The following is a 17,062-nucleotide window of genomic DNA, read 5'->3' as shown; positions in this document are numbered from 1 at the left end:
TTATTTAATCTTAAGTGGCCATGTTAGTTTTACGTAGGTTTCCATCTTAAGCTTGTTTAATTAACAGTAGTGATTGTGATGGTTGGGAAAATTAGTATCTAAATTAGATACGTGTTATTTTTGGGCGACAATTTTGTTGTTTTTAGTTGAGTTAATACGTAAAAAATAATTGGCAGTTGGACAACTGACGCCATTGAAGAATTCTCGTTTAAGTCATTCGCTTTTTTTCTTGTCTGCAAGAAAGCGTTAAATCAATTCTCTGGTGTTTTGTCTTACTTAAGAACTGTGAAATTATACCATATAAAAATGTGGGTGCGTCAATCATATGACCCATTTACACCATCGGATTTAAACTAACGTTATTTGCTCTTTGCAATGGCTATATTAAGAATATCAATTTACTAGTTAACAAGTAGTTAACAATTTACTATGTCATAAATCTTAAAATGGTATTTAATGCATCAGAACAATGTTGGTTTGTTTTCAGTGGTACGTGTGTTTGTAAAGCATGGCATTACGGTTGAATTGTAGGTTGTTTTTGTAGAAAACTGAAAATGTCTGACTGAATTTGATAGTTTGATGGACGGTTTATCTCACATTATATTTAACTTCAACAACAATATATTTGCTAACGTCAGTGTCACCCATGTTATACTTTAATGTATCTCACATCTGTTATGTAAACACTTCATTTACAATCGGTGATGATCTTCGAAAGATTGTTTCACTAAGAGTTCCGGTATTTTAATCCAATTTCAGACCCTTTATCCTCTTTGCACTGACGGACGTGTGTTGTGTAATGATTTAATAGCTTTTGAAGTGGCAAATTATTGCTATTCTATACCTACTAACGCTTAAAATGAGTCTTGTCGAATTTTTTCTTATTTTAACATGTTACACCTGCGCTTTAGATACAGCCCTCTTCTCCCCCCTGTGTCCGTGTTTGCTCTCGAAACTGTGGTAATATCATATCACATGACATGTTCTTATTCAACTGTCTCATACTTGACGTAACAGTTTTGTATAAATTGTATACTGCAATGCGTATTTATTAACAAGAAACCTTTACTGAATTCAACTATTTGTATTTCATGTGGTTTTGTGCTTTCATAGGAAAAACATTAAGTTTGAACACGAAGCACTTCAGTTGTAGCAATTTACCATATATAATTAGTTTAAGTGTTTACATATATTTTGCTTAATTTCATTATTTCAACGATGATAGCGATTTCTCTGTTATACTTCGACTTTTAAATCATTGAAATCTCCGAATCGACTGTGTTGAAACTTTAGCAAAAGGCAGTTTTCGAAAACAGAAACTGGGAAGTTATTGCTTTTTTGATTGTTCTTCACTTTCATCATGACATAACTTAGTTGTCTCTTAATAAAATGATGTTATAGATGCTGGGCAAAGTCCGAACGCACATCAAAAATGGTGAAATTGTTGGTCACGTATTTAGCCCCACTATGTTTTACTCGATGCTTTCATTTTCTTAGTTACACTAAGACGTTAATAGACAATCTTCATATGGGCAGGTATTTGATAGTTTCACGGTGGTCAGTAGGATATATTTTTATTGCTAATGCGTACATCGAGAAGGGCCCACCGCAGTTAAGGAATTTGATTTCAACAAATTGCCTGCTTTTGTTTTAACACCTTTACTTGCACTTTGAAGTGAGGTATATATTCTCCAGATCTCTGACGTATATCTGCTACCAGTGGTTAATAATCTTAGGGAATGTGCCAAGACAGGTAGACAGGTCCGAGTGTGAAGTATTCAAGACAAAAGGATGAAAAATGTAATCCTTTAGTTGAAATCGACTTTTTAACTCGTTGTCATTTGTGGAAGGCTTTTTTTTTATCAAATCTCATCATTGAAAAATGCTTTTAACTGCCTTCATAACTGTAGAACTGACATTAAAAGTGTAGACTCTTTAGACTTCAAGTAAATCTGTCTGTGAAAGACAATTTGCTATAAATCATGACAATTTAACTGATAAAGAGATATAATTACAGTCAAATATACTCTAAGTTTTCGAGATAAAGATCCATTGGCTGGCTATTGTATCAGTTTTCTGTTTATTCGATTATAAAAGTTACTCTTTGCTGGGGGTAGTCCCATATCCTAAAATTTCAAATAGTTCCAAGCGATTTTTCACGTTGGCTGTGTCTCTCTTTGATTTCTAACGTAGCTGTTACTTTTTGTAAAAATTATGCCAATATTTTGGCTTTAAGCTGCAAACTATCAATTTAGTGAGTTGATAATTTAGCTGACGTCAACATTGTCAGATTCACACTGTCTATCTGGTGTTTTGATTCACGGTTTAAGTTGGACATTGTGTCAATCTTTTATTATGGAATGAAAGGTTAAGTACGAGATGATAAAAGAAAACCACTTTATGAAATTTCATGCCTGCCATTTGTTTGTTAATGTGTCTTGTGTTTCGTTCTCACACCAGTGCATTTTGTTAATAAGTCAATTTTTTGGCTCGCTCGAGCAAATAAAATTGGGCTTTTAAAATTGAAAACACCAATTGTTTTTCTTGGTGAAAACTTTGCAGACATCTTTGAAACACATCTATCTATCCATTTACGGTCTTTTTATAAACCGTGGTAGCAGCTATCTTATTGAGATATACAATCATTGACTTGTCAAAACCTTTGTTTGTCATTTATGATTTTGTAATATGACTTATTTGATTGGAGGAGACGAAGTTGGGAGTTGAGATTGCATTATCAGTCGGCTTTATAGCGATAGCATTCAGGGAGGAGGGAAAGTTATTAACAAATATGACTTTATCATGTGATTTATATCTTAATTCTATTTGATTGCTTCGAATTGATGACTGTCGGGGAAATAATTTCACCATTCAACTTTTTTTGTTTAATCAATTTTCAATGACCGGGGGGGGTGGGTTCTGGGGCTTTATGAGATCATCGTTACCTTAGTATTTTAATGCATCAAATGAATTTCTTCCACCCACCACCCTGTACGATCTTATAAACGTCCTCGATAAATATTTAGTCCAGAATTTGAAAGAGTTTTTCATTACTGAGTTTCGTGATCGTTTCCCAACTAATATATTGAAGAAACATAAAAGAACAGCATATGGTGGAACCTTATTTTTTGTTCTATTTTACTTCTATCTTTTTTTGTAAGTTTCAAATAGTTGCACCTTATTTAATATAGCTACATATATATATGTGTGCGTGTGTGCTCTTTAAATAAATATCTTCTTATGTACAATATGTTTCTCTTGCATCGAATGTCAAGCGATTCGTATTCTTCTTGTTCATAATCATTTCTGCATGAGTTTTTAACTGATAGAGACTATAAAGACAATATTCTTGTACATATAGACTTTGTGTCTTCGTTTGGTTGTTAGCTATGGTTAAAGTATTGACATATGTAGATTATGAAGAGTGGAATACTTTTGCTTTGAGCTGTTTCCGTTCGAGCGTTTGTTGTGGTAAAAATTTTCACGATGATTTGTTGTACAGTTGAATAAGCAATTGCTTCTCGGAGTCGTTAAGACTTAGTTAAACTTTGCGGTTATATTTTACCAATTTTGCTTCCCCAACTTCTTCAATCTCTTGTTTTTGCGCTTACCACGATTGGAAATGTGTTGTTGAGAAAAAAGGTGCTGTAGTTAAATGCACGGGTTTATAACCACTGCAAAATTCACCTTCATGCGGTGGGAAATAAGAGGTATAGTTTCCTGCTGTATTATGATATACAACTCCTTCTCTCATGTATATTGGGTAGTGAATGCCGTGAGCCATACTCAGAGTATCAAAACTATCCTCTCCATGTTCGCTTATGTGTCGTTTTTGTTTGTATCTGTGATTTTGAAACCAAATTTTCACTTGTGTTGGAGTCAGGCAAATCATTCTGGCAAGGTGTTCTCGCTCGGGCGCTGATAAATATCTTTGCTGACGAAATCTTCTTTCGAGTTCAAACGTCTGAGCCTTCGTGAAAAGGACGCGACGTTTTCGTTTCTTCTGTTTTGCTTTTATGCTTTCGTGCCGGGTTTCTGTGTCAGAGTTTGATAATGTTCTGATCGAATGTTGAGCATCTGTTGTAGCAAAGATATATGATTCGTTAATTTACAGAAGAAGTGAACAAATTATTTTAACTTCTTCTCGCTGTCACATGAAAATCCATGTATTCCTTTCAAAAGCTCATCAAATGTAATTACATTATAAGAATACTTTCTTTGCCAGAACTACATACGACTACTCGAGTGGCTTATCATACGAGCAAAAATTATTGTTTCAACTTATTAACTTCCAAAAACTCGTTATGTTTAGCATATATAAGTGACGAGAGGAATTTAATTGGGCAGTAAAGTTGTAACGGCTTAGTTATGGTCATTGATAATGACTTGTTTAAAGTCGTATCTCAAAACCCATTTCTGATGTCTGGCCTTACCTTTAAGGCTCGACTCCTTTCTGTAAACGTCATTGTTCACCGAAGTTGTAGATTGTCTTGTTCCTAGTTTATCCAGCGAAGATCCTTTCGAAAGGGACTCCTTTGTGCGTTTTACATCGACTTTGGATTCGTCTTCCTTACTTTGAGGCATGTTCAATATGTCTCGCACGGAGAAGGCTGTCTTTCCTGCAGATGTTTCCATTATTTGATCGATTAAAGTACAGATAAGTGATGTCTTTTTTCTTTTAAATGCTCTATATTCTTCAGTCGAAGATCTATATAGCTCCTTCCTGATTGAACGCCTAACGACACTGCATGAGACAAGTCTTGAAAACACGACACTTTATCTTTAAGCTGAGAAGATAAGGTAATTATTTAAAGAAGTAGTGGGACTTTGAGGCGTGTGTCATTTTGACACCTCGATAACTGACAATAAACATTTCATTGTCGACAACAGCAAATATGTCTTCTTCATAGTGTGCTCACTATAGCCACTCGGAAGTGCGAATTGATGGCTTTTAACAAACCTGAAATGACTTAAAACCTGTGCCAATTTGAGTAGCTAAAAGGGTTCGTACTTCTCTTAATCTATGTGAAATTCTTTATTTGTCTTCGGGCTAGAAATCGGAGTGTCCCATTTACTAAATCGTTAGGAATCGTTATTTTTAACGTGCTTTTTGTTTAAAATACATTACTGCAATAAGCAGTTTAATTGATTAAAGTTTAAAAATAAACAAGCTTTTTTATTAGCGTATAGTAAAAACAAATTTTCTGATTAAACGACAGTCTGTGGAGGATTTTACTGCCGGTCCTTCTACGTGTAAGTTTTAAATCATTTTTGTGTCGTTAACTGGCGTTGTACATACATTTTTTTTTCTAAAATCTTCGTCATATCTTACCAGAATTCCTGCATTTATAATAACAGACTTGTGAGCCCACAAAGAGAGTGTAAATACCGGATGTATATGAATATGATCTGGAGTGTTAACTATCGAATCTTTGGCAAAAAAAACAGTAAAAGAAAAATCTTATTAATACAAGCTATGTTAATACCACCACAGTTAAAAAAATATTAGCTTCGCTCCGATTTCGCAACGTGTTTAACCAATATCATAAGTAAGATCTTTGCGCAGTTTTCCATACTTTGTAATGGTGCTGTAAGTCTAATCTGAGTATAGTTTTGAGTGGAAATGGTTTTCTTCCGTCATATACTCAAGAAAATTTCGCTATTGTTGAGAACATTAAATCTTGGCTAGCTTGTAGCATTTGCGTCAGCATCACATGATTACCTCGTTTAAGATCCTCATTGGTATTTTGCTCTTGAGTTTCTTATATCTTTCATTGCAGTTAACATTTTTGATTAGAATGGTGAATTATCAAACAGATCTAGACTACATGTCGTGTCATGTAAAATATGGATGTATTGAGGTACAATTACAAAAGGCGACAAATTTCCTGCTTTGAGTCATTTTAAGCTTGATGTTTGCCACAAGCAAATACAGAAACGCTGTCATGTACTTTGTGTTTATACCCCAAATATTTCACCTCAATTTTATGTATTTATTCAGTATAGTTTAGCCCGGAAAGGTGAAGCATTCCTTGACACATCGCTTTTAATCACTGGTGTTTGTTGAAACTATCGTTTGTCATTGCTAAAAGTAGGAGGGTCCTCCCACTTGATAAACACAGCATTTTGTATGCTATCTGATCCTTCTTTAATTGTCCTAAGTGCTCCAAGGCTCTTAATAATTCAACAAAGTATTTGTGTTTATCTTTCGTCTCTCGTTTACATTGTACATCGCAGGTCATAAAAACACCACAGGTTTTCAAATTTCTATCTTGTCTTAAGATTGTCTTCACATGTTTCTACCATTCATTCGTACTACTCATCGCTTTCTCACACGTAGGTTTATTAAAATCCTACGCTTCTGTCACAGTAATTAGGATGTCTTTAGAAAGCATTCAGAGCTCAGTTCGTCAATTATCGACAACAGGAAAACATTTTTTAGCTACTCCATTGCTATTTGTTATCCACAAGTTCAAAAGTATCAACGTCTTTATCTGTTTCATTACAAACCGAACCTTCCCCTCAAAAAACATCGCTAGTGTTGTTTAGTCAACAAAGATTTCTGAAGATTTCAATGAACTTAAGAACGTTCTCGACGACTATTCAGATAGCCATGGTGGCTAAATGTTTGCTCTAACTGCTTACCTTCAAATTTACACTCTCGTATTTTGGAAGTTAAGACAAAAGCAAAGCGTCTTTTGTAACAATATGCGTGGTGTCACGCCTTTTTTTCACAGCGCTCCTATTAGGAAGAAGAAACAGAAAACTAGAATTAACCTTTGAAATAACATCTCTACTTGAAATGGAGATTTAATGGGAAAAAAATTTAAAGGAATTTTATTGAAGAACATGAAAAATCTAGACAACTCTTCACATGCATTAAGACAATTAAATCTTCTCGTAGTAAGTTGAATATTTCTCATGCCTTTTCCAGCTTCACAATAATAATCTTTTGTTTATTTTTACACGTAAGTATAATCTGTAGTTGTTATAGTGGATTAATTCTATCGATAAGCGTATTAAATCTTGCTTAAAACAGTCATTCTTATGAAACGTATGTTTGTCTTAAACAATGTAAATAACAACTTTGGTACAGTCTGACATGCTTTGAGAGTTAAAGAAAATCTAATTTCTCTTCAAGAACGTTCCAAAAATCTGAAATTCCAATAGCTTTTCTTTAATGAGCGAACATCCGGTGCACAAGTTATCAGTAAACCTGCATTCACAAAATATTTATGTAAGTCACAATTTTTCTTTCAAACTTGGTTATCGTAGGTTGTCAATTGATAACTTTTCTCATTCTAATGTCAGCATGATGCGCGACATGGATCTTAAATCCATCTTTACAATTTTACGTGGCATGAAACTGATTTAACATGTTTTACAAATCCAATTAAACACGTTCAAATTTCCGATTCGTTTTTCCTTCAGCCACAGGCAATATATTATATCCTCCTGGCGTATATGTTTTTGAACACATTAAATAGTTTCGATAGCAAATAGCATTTGCCAATTGGTATTTAGTCCTTTCACAATGAGATAATTTAGTCAATCGACTTATGAAATTATACGCGGCGTTTTAAGAGCAAGATTTGCGCAAATATCTTGGCTATTTTTGTCACACATATGTTATTTTTGCAGTTTATATTTGTGAATGTAATTTTGACGATGTAGAAGAATGCAAGATCTCGTTTACAGCTCTGTAACACGTTCAGCTTCAGTTGATAGATTTGATGATTCCTGCCTTTCTATGGAAGTAATATGATGATAGGAAAATCAAATGTTTGTTTGAACTAAATATGGGTAGCCTTTACGATATCTTAACTTTAAAGTGCAAGGCGGAGTTGATGGTCGGTTAGTTTAACTTCTGATTCTTGTCAAAACTTGAATGTTAAGCAACAGATCAATTGTTACGATTCAAAGGTGGATAATAGACGTTATACGAGGACGTTAATTGCCTGTCGTCTCTCATACTGACTATTTTGACAAGCACGGCTTACCCCAAGTGCGTTTATGTTCTCAAAAGTCATCGACCTGAGATGTTAATGCAAGGTTTGGGTCATTGTGTTTCATTCTCCCATTCCTAATCCGATTTTCAAAAGGAAAAGAATTGAATGCCAATTTGATGATTTGATGATTCGTGTTTAGCCATGCCACACACGTTGAGATCCTATGGATTTTATTTGGGTGATACAATATTATCAACTCTTATCCTACACTTTCTTGTTTCGTTGTAGCTTTTGACTTTATACTAAGGAATTGTCTTTACTCTTTGAAACAATGTCTATTAACACAAACGCATGAAAATTAATGATTTTCTTCATTTGTGGACAAAATGAAATCCCTCAAGAAATTTTTGTCGTGTTTCATAAACACAGATATTGTCTTTGCACATTTTACTGTCTTTTGTTTACATTTGTAATCATAAGTTTCTTTAAAATACGGAAGGAAAGATTAAACCAATTAACTTATCAGCTATGATTAATACAAACTTCTTTTTCCATCTTCTAAAAATGAATAAAGATTATTAGCTTGAATGAGGAATTTTGTATGCTTGTTTTTGTTGTAAATTTTTTTTCATCTTACATAGTTTTAATTAATGAACTTAGTGGTCGCCTTTGTATCAACTTTGTTGTTTTTGCAGTGAAGAAGCACGGAAATTTAATACTGAAATGAATCGTTCATCTATTTCGTGAATTCGTTTTTTCTTTCGTTTGTGTCAAAAGAAAGTTACGTGATTTTTTTTGTAATGAATTCTACGAGTTTCATCTAAATTATGATCGTGTCTCCTGTTTCTCCATACAAACTTCTTTCAGATTTTATGACGATTCTTAAGAATGCGCCAACTATTTGTGGAAGCGAGATTTACATAAAACGCGACGTACAACTATGCTATTTCATAAACACCATTTAAATTAATCCAGTAATTTTTAGGAAATAGTGCATGTAGTAAAGACTTTTCATTGAAAGCGAGAAATTGCTAAGTCGCCCGTTTTCAAGCAGATGCGAAATAAAAAATGCCACCTCTACGGAAATGAAATTACTATCATAACAAATAAGGATATGTGAAAAGGGTTTCTTTTAAAACCACCAGAGCTAATCCTGGATTAGTTTTGAGCTTTCAAAATACTTTCAAAGTGAAGTAATCCTTTGTGTAAGACGAATATTTTGCATAGTGTCGTGGCGTCAACGCGACGAAACTCTGGAACAACTCTCAGATAGAAGACCTCAACATCTCTGAGCTAAAATAGAAGTTCTTGTTGTTCTCTGTGTTAATGAAGAATCGTGCTGTCTTAAACTGTTTCCACATTATCAGCAGAGTACTAACTTTAACGTTAACAGTAAACCTGTCAACGTAGTTAGTGTCAATTTAAACTAACTTAAAATTTTATTTAGTTTTGCCCTAAGCTATTCTTCATGATTAGCAATTTCATTTTTTAAATGCAAATTATGTTAAGCTTATGTTATCTGAGACATCGAAAGACGTGACCGCAATATTTTTGGTCAAAATGATATATTTGTGGTGTCAACCATTTGAATGGTGACAATCTTTTCTATGGTGACAATCTTACCAATAGAGACCACCGTTATCTGTGATGGCAATCATATTATGGTATAGCGACAACCATATCTATGGTGACAACCTTTAGTATGGTGACAATCTTACCAATAGTGACTACCTTCATCTGTGGTGACAACTTCCATATTATTGACCTATTTAATCAATATTTCAAAATGGTTGTTAAGCTTAGTATTTAGATGGCAGTTTTGAATCTATTTCCGCAAAATTTACGACTGCATAAATTTTATTGATTGTTTGATTATTGATATTATTGATTCGAGTCGAGATTACTCATCGGAACTCTACGTTATGTGCCGTGTGTGTCCGGTCTGGCAGGCAGCGGATGTAAAATAGTGGCGTAGGAAGTGCCCAAGATTTTACGAAAATTACATCGTAATTATCTTTGTTTTGTACTTGTGTTTATTTCTAATGATATGAATCATTAAATAATATGATTAAATGTTATTTTGACGTGAATGGATCAGTTGATGTACGGCGGCGAGTTTGAACTGATTTGTAATTATTTGTAGTGTCTTAAGCATTATGTAAGCACCTGTTCTGTTATCTGCTGCATTTGGTTATGAGTTAACTTGAATACTGCCAAACTGTGAAAAGAAATTATTTTTCAGGTACATATTGAAGCCATATCATTATTTTCCACACAGTGAAGATATTTTCTCATTTTAGTGACTTTAACATTATTAAAGTTCAAGTACAAAAAGTTCAAGTATAAAAAGTATAAAAAGTATAAAAGTAATATAAAAGTAAAAAGTATAAAAAAGTTCAAGTACAACATACCCTGCCGAAAAACCATTACAGGTATTTGACCTCTTCATTAAGCTATAAAATTGCATCAAATATCAATATTAATGACGTTGATTTCAAGGCCAGTGTCAGTATATTTGTAAACATTCCTATTAGTAAGTCATTCTTCATTAAGAAATCATTACACCATCATTCATTTCATTGTAAAGCTAGTTTTTCTACTTAAAACTTGCAAATATTTGGTTTTGCTTTGTATTGTAGCTAAGTTTAATGTTTGAGTAAAATCGTGGGTTAATTAACCCTCATATTTAGTGTATAAATGTATATGTGTTCACCTTAAATTACTTAGAAAATGGGAGTTTATTTGATGAATTGTTTAAAATGATGATACTAAAAACTAATTTATGTAAGTCTTATTATTAAAAACTGCATTTCCTATTCATCATGGTTCAAATTAACCTTTTGTATTTGTCTTATTCTTCTTCATCACAGATCTTATTACCAGTCAATTTTTTTGTGCAACATTAACTACTCCTTTATTGTTTTTCATATTTTCCTTAGAAGCAAATGGTTGTCATCAGTAACGTGTCTCCAATATGGATGACTTTGAAGAAGACTTTCAATTAATCGATTATAAGTTCCCACCAACATCCCCTACCATCAATAATATCGATGGTAAGGTGACATGTGACTTGACCAGCTATGATCCTTCTCCAGATTTTCCTGTGAGCATTTATTCTCATCCTCAGCTGCAAGTTTTCAAGATTTTTACCAACAACATTACGATCCCCCATGAATTGGGCGGAATGAAAAACTTGGAACATTTGGTATTGTGTCGTTGTGAAAATGAAAATGAGGAAAATCCTCCATTTATCATTCCGAAATCTTTTGTTAATCTTAGCCAACTCAAGGTGTTGGATTTGCGAAACAATAATTTGGGAGCTTTTCCGGCACATTTAACCAGGCTGATTAATCTCGAGGAGCTGTGTATCAGTAATTGTCAACTTACTGGCCTTCCTGAGCTTTTTGCTTATTTACAAAATCTGGAAATTCTTGATATAAGTAATAATGTATTGAAACATCTACCATCGTGCATTACAAGACTTTCAAATCTACGTAAACTTTATGTAAGCGACATCGATCTACAGGATATCCCAGAAGATATCAAGAACTTGAAAAAATTAGAGCGATTGCAGCTTACAAAGAACAAACTTTCCACTCTTCCCAATGGACTTTTTGAGTTGACTAATTTGAAGAAATTATATCTGAACAGCAATCTGTTGATGGCTTTACATGAAAATTTAGGAAACCTTGTCAATTTGAGGTACCTGGTTCTTAATCAGAATAAATTAAAAACTCTACCAAAATCTATTGGCCAGTTAAAGGAGTTGCGATATCTTAATCTTCATGAGAATCTCTTGTCTTCCCTACCTCGAAGCATAAAACACCTTGGACAAATGGAGACACTTTTTTGTGACAATAATCCTTTACAAGTTCCACCAGTTGGTGTATGTAATCAAGGAATACAAAGTATCCGTAGTTATTATCATGCCATGGATAAAACTAAAGATATTCATTCAAAACGACTAAAGGTTAGTACATCATATAGCTACAGAGGATTGGGTCATTTTGGCCATGTATTTTAATAGCTATCTGTGCCATGCATTTAAGTCTCTGGCAGCCAGCTCGCACATTTGGTCATGTTATGTAAATTTTAGATCATTGACATTATTCATTTGTTAAGAAATGTATTGTTTTTACTGTGAATGAATATCTAAATATTTCCGTTGCACGACCAAACTCGCGGGCTGGCTACGTCATTACCTCACTTGTCTACGTCACTCTTGTATGAACTGGTGTCCAGATTGTGCTGTTTGACTGAAGTGTTCAAGTTCCAGTACTAAATAACGTTTTTATGTCACTGTATTTAGGTCCTTATATTGGGACAGTCTATGGCGGGAAAAACATGTCTTGTAAAAATGTTGATGGAGGGTGAATCGACACAGATAAATGAAGATGACAGAACATTTGGTGTCGTGTTTTACAATTGGAAACCTGAACCACATGTGGACGAGTTGGAGTTGATGGTTATTGATTGCGCAGGACAGAAAGCTTATCAAATGACTCATCAACTTTTTCTCTCCGAAGGTAAATTTAGATACGTTTATGCAACTCGTGAGAACTTTACTGTCATGGCTCATTTGTGAATATGAATTGCAGTTCATCTATAAAAATTCCGTCAGTAACAGGTTGAAGAAACCGAATGTATATACGTACCAAGTCATCGCTACTATCCTCTCAAGATAGTACGTTACTAATGTACATGTTGTTTTCAAATTTAGGAGCGTTATTTATCTTGGTGGTGAATTTATTTCGTTACGTTTTTGAAAATTCTGCAAATTATCACGAAGAAGTTGCACAATGGATATCTCTAGTTGCGTCACGTGTTCCTAAAGCTAAAATCCTATTGGTTCCTACACACGTTGACCTATGTCGTAATGAAGAAGAGATCGATCTGAAATGTCGAAATATTGTGAAAAATATGAAGGAACAACGCGAGGAAATGTTACGTGAAATAATAGAAAACGTTAAACGTAAACTGGAACATTGTGTTTCTTCTGATGAAAAGTCGAAAATTATGGAGCAACTTCAAGAGCAGAAAGATAAACTGCCTGTTTTGTCTTTACATTATAAGGTAACTATTTTATTTTACATTTTGCATGTTTTTGTTCTTACGGTTCAATTTGACATCATAGTTTAAACAGACAGATAGAACGTAAATATTTTTTATTTGTCTTTCGCGTCCTGATCACTACAAACTAACACATAGTTTATTTCTTATGATGATTAAATTTCAAAGCATTTCTTTTAGGAAGAGCACGAGAACTTAGACGGCAATTTAGCCATGAATGTCATTGCCATTAGCAACAAATCGCTGGCAGGCACCTTAAGGTTACGACGTGAACTCGTGAGGATCGCTAGGGATAAAAATCTGTCCCCATATGTTGACATAACTCTTCCAGAATCATGGGTGAACGTCGAGAAAGAGATCAAAGCCCTTCGAAAGTCCCTTAAAGTGCCGTGTTTATCTGTTTCCGAGCTTCACGAGTCGTTAATCATTCGGAAAATTGAAGTTACAGAGTGTGAATTGCGATCCTGTGTTTTGTATCTTGACACCATTGGTGAGCTACAGTATTTTAAGGTGAGCTTAATATCTTGTATGTACAATGGTGTAGGAAAGAAGCAATTTTTGCCGGTACAACTGTGTATGAAAGGTGGTAAAGAGGAGCAATTATGCACAGTAAATATAATAAAAAGTCACTACTACTTTTACAACTGTAATTGATTCCCGACTATCCCTTGCATCAACTGACGATTTATAAAAAAATGTATTAATTTGCATGTTTTTTTTCCAATTTTCTCACGCTAGGACATCCAAGGTATGCAAAAAAATATTGTTTTGAATCCGTATTGGCTTGGATCGTTGCTCAAGAACATATTTCGGCACGATTTTAGTCTTGAGTACAACGAAAGCATTAGAACGATTGGTATTGTAAAGTTTATGTTTGATCAAGACAAAAATGAATTGCTTGAAAATGCTGTTATGTCTGAGAAAATTTTAAGGTTTGTATCATGTTAATATCTATCTTGGTTTGTTGCTGCTTGTAATTTTATTAGTCTTACACAATACGTAATCAGTACCTACAATACTAACACAGTAACCTGGTCTTTACTAACACAGCAACCTAGTCTTTACTAACACTGTAACCTGTTCTTTACTAACACTGTAACCTGTTCTTTACTAACACTGTAACCTGGTCTTTACTAACACAGTAACCTAGTCTTTACTAACACAGTAACCTGGTCTTTACTAACACTGTAACTTGGTCTTTACTAACACAGTAACCTAGTCTTTACTAACACAGTAACCTAGTCTTTACTAACACAGTAACCTAGTCTTTATTAACACAGTAACCTGGTCTTTACTAACACAGTAACCTAGTCTTTACTAATACAGTAACCTAGTCTTTACTAACACAGTAACCTAGTCTTTACTAACACAGTAACCTAGTCTTTACTAATACTGTAACCTGGTCTTTACTAACACTGTAACTTGGTCTTTACTAACACAGTAACCTAGTCTTTACTAACACAGTAACCTAGTCTTTACTAACACAGTAACCTAGTCTTTACTAACATAGTAACCTAGTCTTTACTAATACAGTAACCTAGTCTTTACTAACACAGTAACCTAGTCTTTACTAACACAGTAACCTAGTCTTTACTAATACTGTAACCTGGTCTTTACTAACACTGTAACTTGGTCTTTACTAACACTGTAACTTGGTCTTTACTAACATAGTAAGCAGGTCTTTACTAACACAGTAACCTGGTCTTTACTAACACTGTAACCTGGTCTTTACTAACACTGTAACCTGGTCTTTACTAACATAGTAACCTATTTTCTTCTATGATTTGTTCAGATGTTTGTGGTTGGAATTTTTTGACGATGAAGATATCTTCAGTGAACTTGTGAAGTTGTTAACATACTTTGGCTTTGCCTGCAAGATACCCACACCTGCCTACCATCTTTCGGATGCTCCCAAAGATGGACCATCTGGAGCATGTTATTTACTTCCGTGGTTCTTCAAAACAGAACGCCGAGGATCGTTTCATAAAATATGGCCACCAAAGCCCAAATCCTCGCAGGTAGGAAATTTATCTACGTGTTTAACTAAATTACATTCACATGAACTTTGTTATATCTCTAGTGGAAGTTCCAAGTAGTTATCAAATATGCCACAAGTTCCAGTTTTATATAAACTGATGACCAGGTTTCTTTTTTGACGCGGAAATGTGATAATGTTGCAAAACAATTATGTTAGGTTACAGGAACAATTTCCATGTTTTCAAAAGTGTTTTTATATGAACGTACTTTCAAAGGAAATTGGTAATCTTACTTTGTATGTAGATTTAAATTAGTTTTGATTGGCTAATTGCCTACAATGGATTGTTTGAATTAGATTTGATTGACTGATAACCTGCAATCAATTGTATCAATAACGATATTTGTTGATAAAGAAAATTTCAGTTTTCATCAGTCCTTTTGTGTGTTTTCAAACCTGCCCTATCGTCATCCAATGTTCATATTATTATTTTCTGTACCAGATTGAAGTGACGGCTGGCTTTGGTCTTTCGCGATATCTTCCATTTGGTATTTTTCAGCGCTTCAGTGTATTATGCCATCGCCATGGACCTGACGATTACGATCATTGGCAGAACGGTTTTCACATGAACTTTGACGACGTTCATATCCAAAGCAATGTGATGAGGGATCATAGATGTGAGACGTTACAAGTTACGGCAAGAGCACCAAAATTACAAGTTGAAAAACTATGGAAGGTGTTGCTAACATTGCTTGAGGTTTGTTACAGTGTCACAGCTGCTAATTATTCATATTCTGAAGTATTTACTTTCTTTGAAATCAGCTGTTTCCTGCGGATTATAGTATGAATACATGAGCACACCCTTCCCAAGTATCGTAGCTGCGTCATTGGTTTGTCGACAAAAATTTACATAAGATTTTCTCCTCCTCGTCATTTTCAATGGATTGTTAAGTTTTACAGTTGTAACGAATTTTAGGAATTGCAGAAACTGCTGAAAGAATGGCCTGGTATGCAATTTGTCACTTTCACAACTTGCCCCCAATGTGTTAAACTAGGTGTCACCTCTCCCTATCGTTTTACTGGAGACTGGTTTCGAGTCAGTGAAAATCGAAGAAATTACGTATGTTGTCCAGCAAAAATAGATGGTGTTCCTCATAAAGTAAATATGGATCATTTATTTCCTTCAAAAGGTATCATTTAAGATAACTTTATAGCTGAATTTCGGCCATTCTGGTCACTTTTCATTCTGTGATTTAATGCAATTTTTATCTTTATGTAGTTGCTTTTCAGGAATATCTTCATCCAGAATCAACTGAAATTCCTGATGTTTGTTTGAGGCAAGGTAAATTGCGTTAAATTGTGTATTTGTGTGTGATGATGTCAATAGATGTGATGACAATGGGTGTATCATTAACGTGATGTTTACGGTGTATCGTATGAAAATTGAAATGCAAACTTTGTTATATCCATAACATCCACTGTTTTCTTTATTTTTCAATTACATTTTTGAAGATCCTAGCAAAGTGTTTATATCTTTTTCTTAGATTGGTTGGATGATATTGCGAAAGAACTGGGCACGAGTTGGCCAGGTCTAGCTCGCAAGCTGCAACTTGGGAAGTTAGACGACACTATTAGGGTCGATTATCCCGGCAATACACGCGAACAGTCCGTGAAAATGCTTACAAAATGGATGGAGAGAATGGGGAAAGAAGCAAAGATTGGAATAATCATTAAAGCACTCAGGGAATTAGATTTGAACAATGTTGCCGATATGATATTGACTAAATCTCGTCAAGTCTGACAAAATAAGATGTTTTAAAATTGAATTTTTAATCAACGTTTATGCTCTTTTATAATCGCAATTTACAAATTTTAGAAATTCAATTTATAAGCTTTCTACTTCTAAGGCAGATAATTTTCAAGAAATGTGAAATATAGTATAATTATTACATTCCAAATTTTAGAAATATAGTGATATGAAATTATTACGACACAAACACGTGAATTCCAGATGAAACTGCTCTGCCCTGTACCTTATTTTTGACATCAAATTGTACTATTTTGCATA

The 17,062-nt window shown here is 34.1% G+C and overlaps 2 protein-coding genes across 2 annotated transcripts; one reads left to right on the top strand and one right to left on the bottom strand.

Annotated features, from left to right (window-relative positions):
- Positions 1-3,033: 3,033 nt before the first annotated feature.
- On the bottom strand, positions 3,034-4,762 carry LOC124453549 (homeobox protein Nkx-2.2a-like). The gene is made up of 2 exons (XM_047004334.1): positions 4,434-4,762; positions 3,034-4,077 (listed from the first exon to the last, which is right to left on the bottom strand). The coding sequence occupies exons 1-2, from the start codon at positions 4,633-4,635 to the stop codon at positions 3,608-3,610; spliced, it is 672 nt and encodes a 223-aa protein (XP_046860290.1). The 5' UTR covers positions 4,636-4,762; the 3' UTR covers positions 3,034-3,607.
- A 5,106-nt stretch (positions 4,763-9,868) lies between these two features.
- LOC124452793 (malignant fibrous histiocytoma-amplified sequence 1 homolog) lies at positions 9,869-16,991 on the top strand. The gene is made up of 11 exons (XM_047003408.1): positions 9,869-10,191; positions 10,889-11,919; positions 12,259-12,475; positions 12,670-13,022; positions 13,200-13,529; positions 13,758-13,951; positions 14,812-15,037; positions 15,497-15,751; positions 15,971-16,184; positions 16,274-16,336; positions 16,539-16,991. Exons 2-11 carry the CDS (start codon positions 10,924-10,926, stop codon positions 16,793-16,795), a joined length of 3,105 nt encoding a protein of 1,034 aa, XP_046859364.1. The 5' UTR covers positions 9,869-10,191; positions 10,889-10,923; the 3' UTR covers positions 16,796-16,991.
- Positions 16,992-17,062: the final 71 nt, after the last annotated feature.

Source organism: Xenia sp. Carnegie-2017, unplaced genomic scaffold (assembly GCF_021976095.1).
Source record: "Xenia sp. Carnegie-2017 unplaced genomic scaffold, XeniaSp_v1 HiC_scaffold_25, whole genome shotgun sequence".
Taxonomy (NCBI): Eukaryota; Metazoa; Cnidaria; class Anthozoa; order Malacalcyonacea; family Xeniidae; genus Xenia; species Xenia sp. Carnegie-2017.
This window is presented reverse-complemented; position numbering and strand designations above follow the sequence as displayed.

What these genes read in the sequence shown, in the direction of transcription:
- LOC124453549 (XM_047004334.1), bottom strand. Translation starts at nt 4,635, where the DNA reads ATGGAAACATCTGCAGGAAAGACAGCCTTCTCCGTGCGAGACATATTG. An exon ending in AAAGGAGTCGAGCCTTAAAG is followed by an intron (nt 4,078 to 4,433) that starts GTAAGGCCAGAC and finishes TTGCTACAACAG; the next exon opens with ATGCTCAACATTCGATCAGA.
- LOC124452793 (XM_047003408.1), top strand. Translation starts at nt 10,924, where the DNA reads ATGGATGACTTTGAAGAAGACTTTCAATTAATCGATTATAAGTTCCCA. An exon ending in GTGAGCTACAGTATTTTAAG is followed by an intron (nt 13,530 to 13,757) that starts GTGAGCTTAATA and finishes TTCTCACGCTAG; the next exon opens with GACATCCAAGGTATGCAAAA. An exon ending in TGTTGCTAACATTGCTTGAG is followed by an intron (nt 15,752 to 15,970) that starts GTTTGTTACAGT and finishes AACGAATTTTAG; the next exon opens with GAATTGCAGAAACTGCTGAA.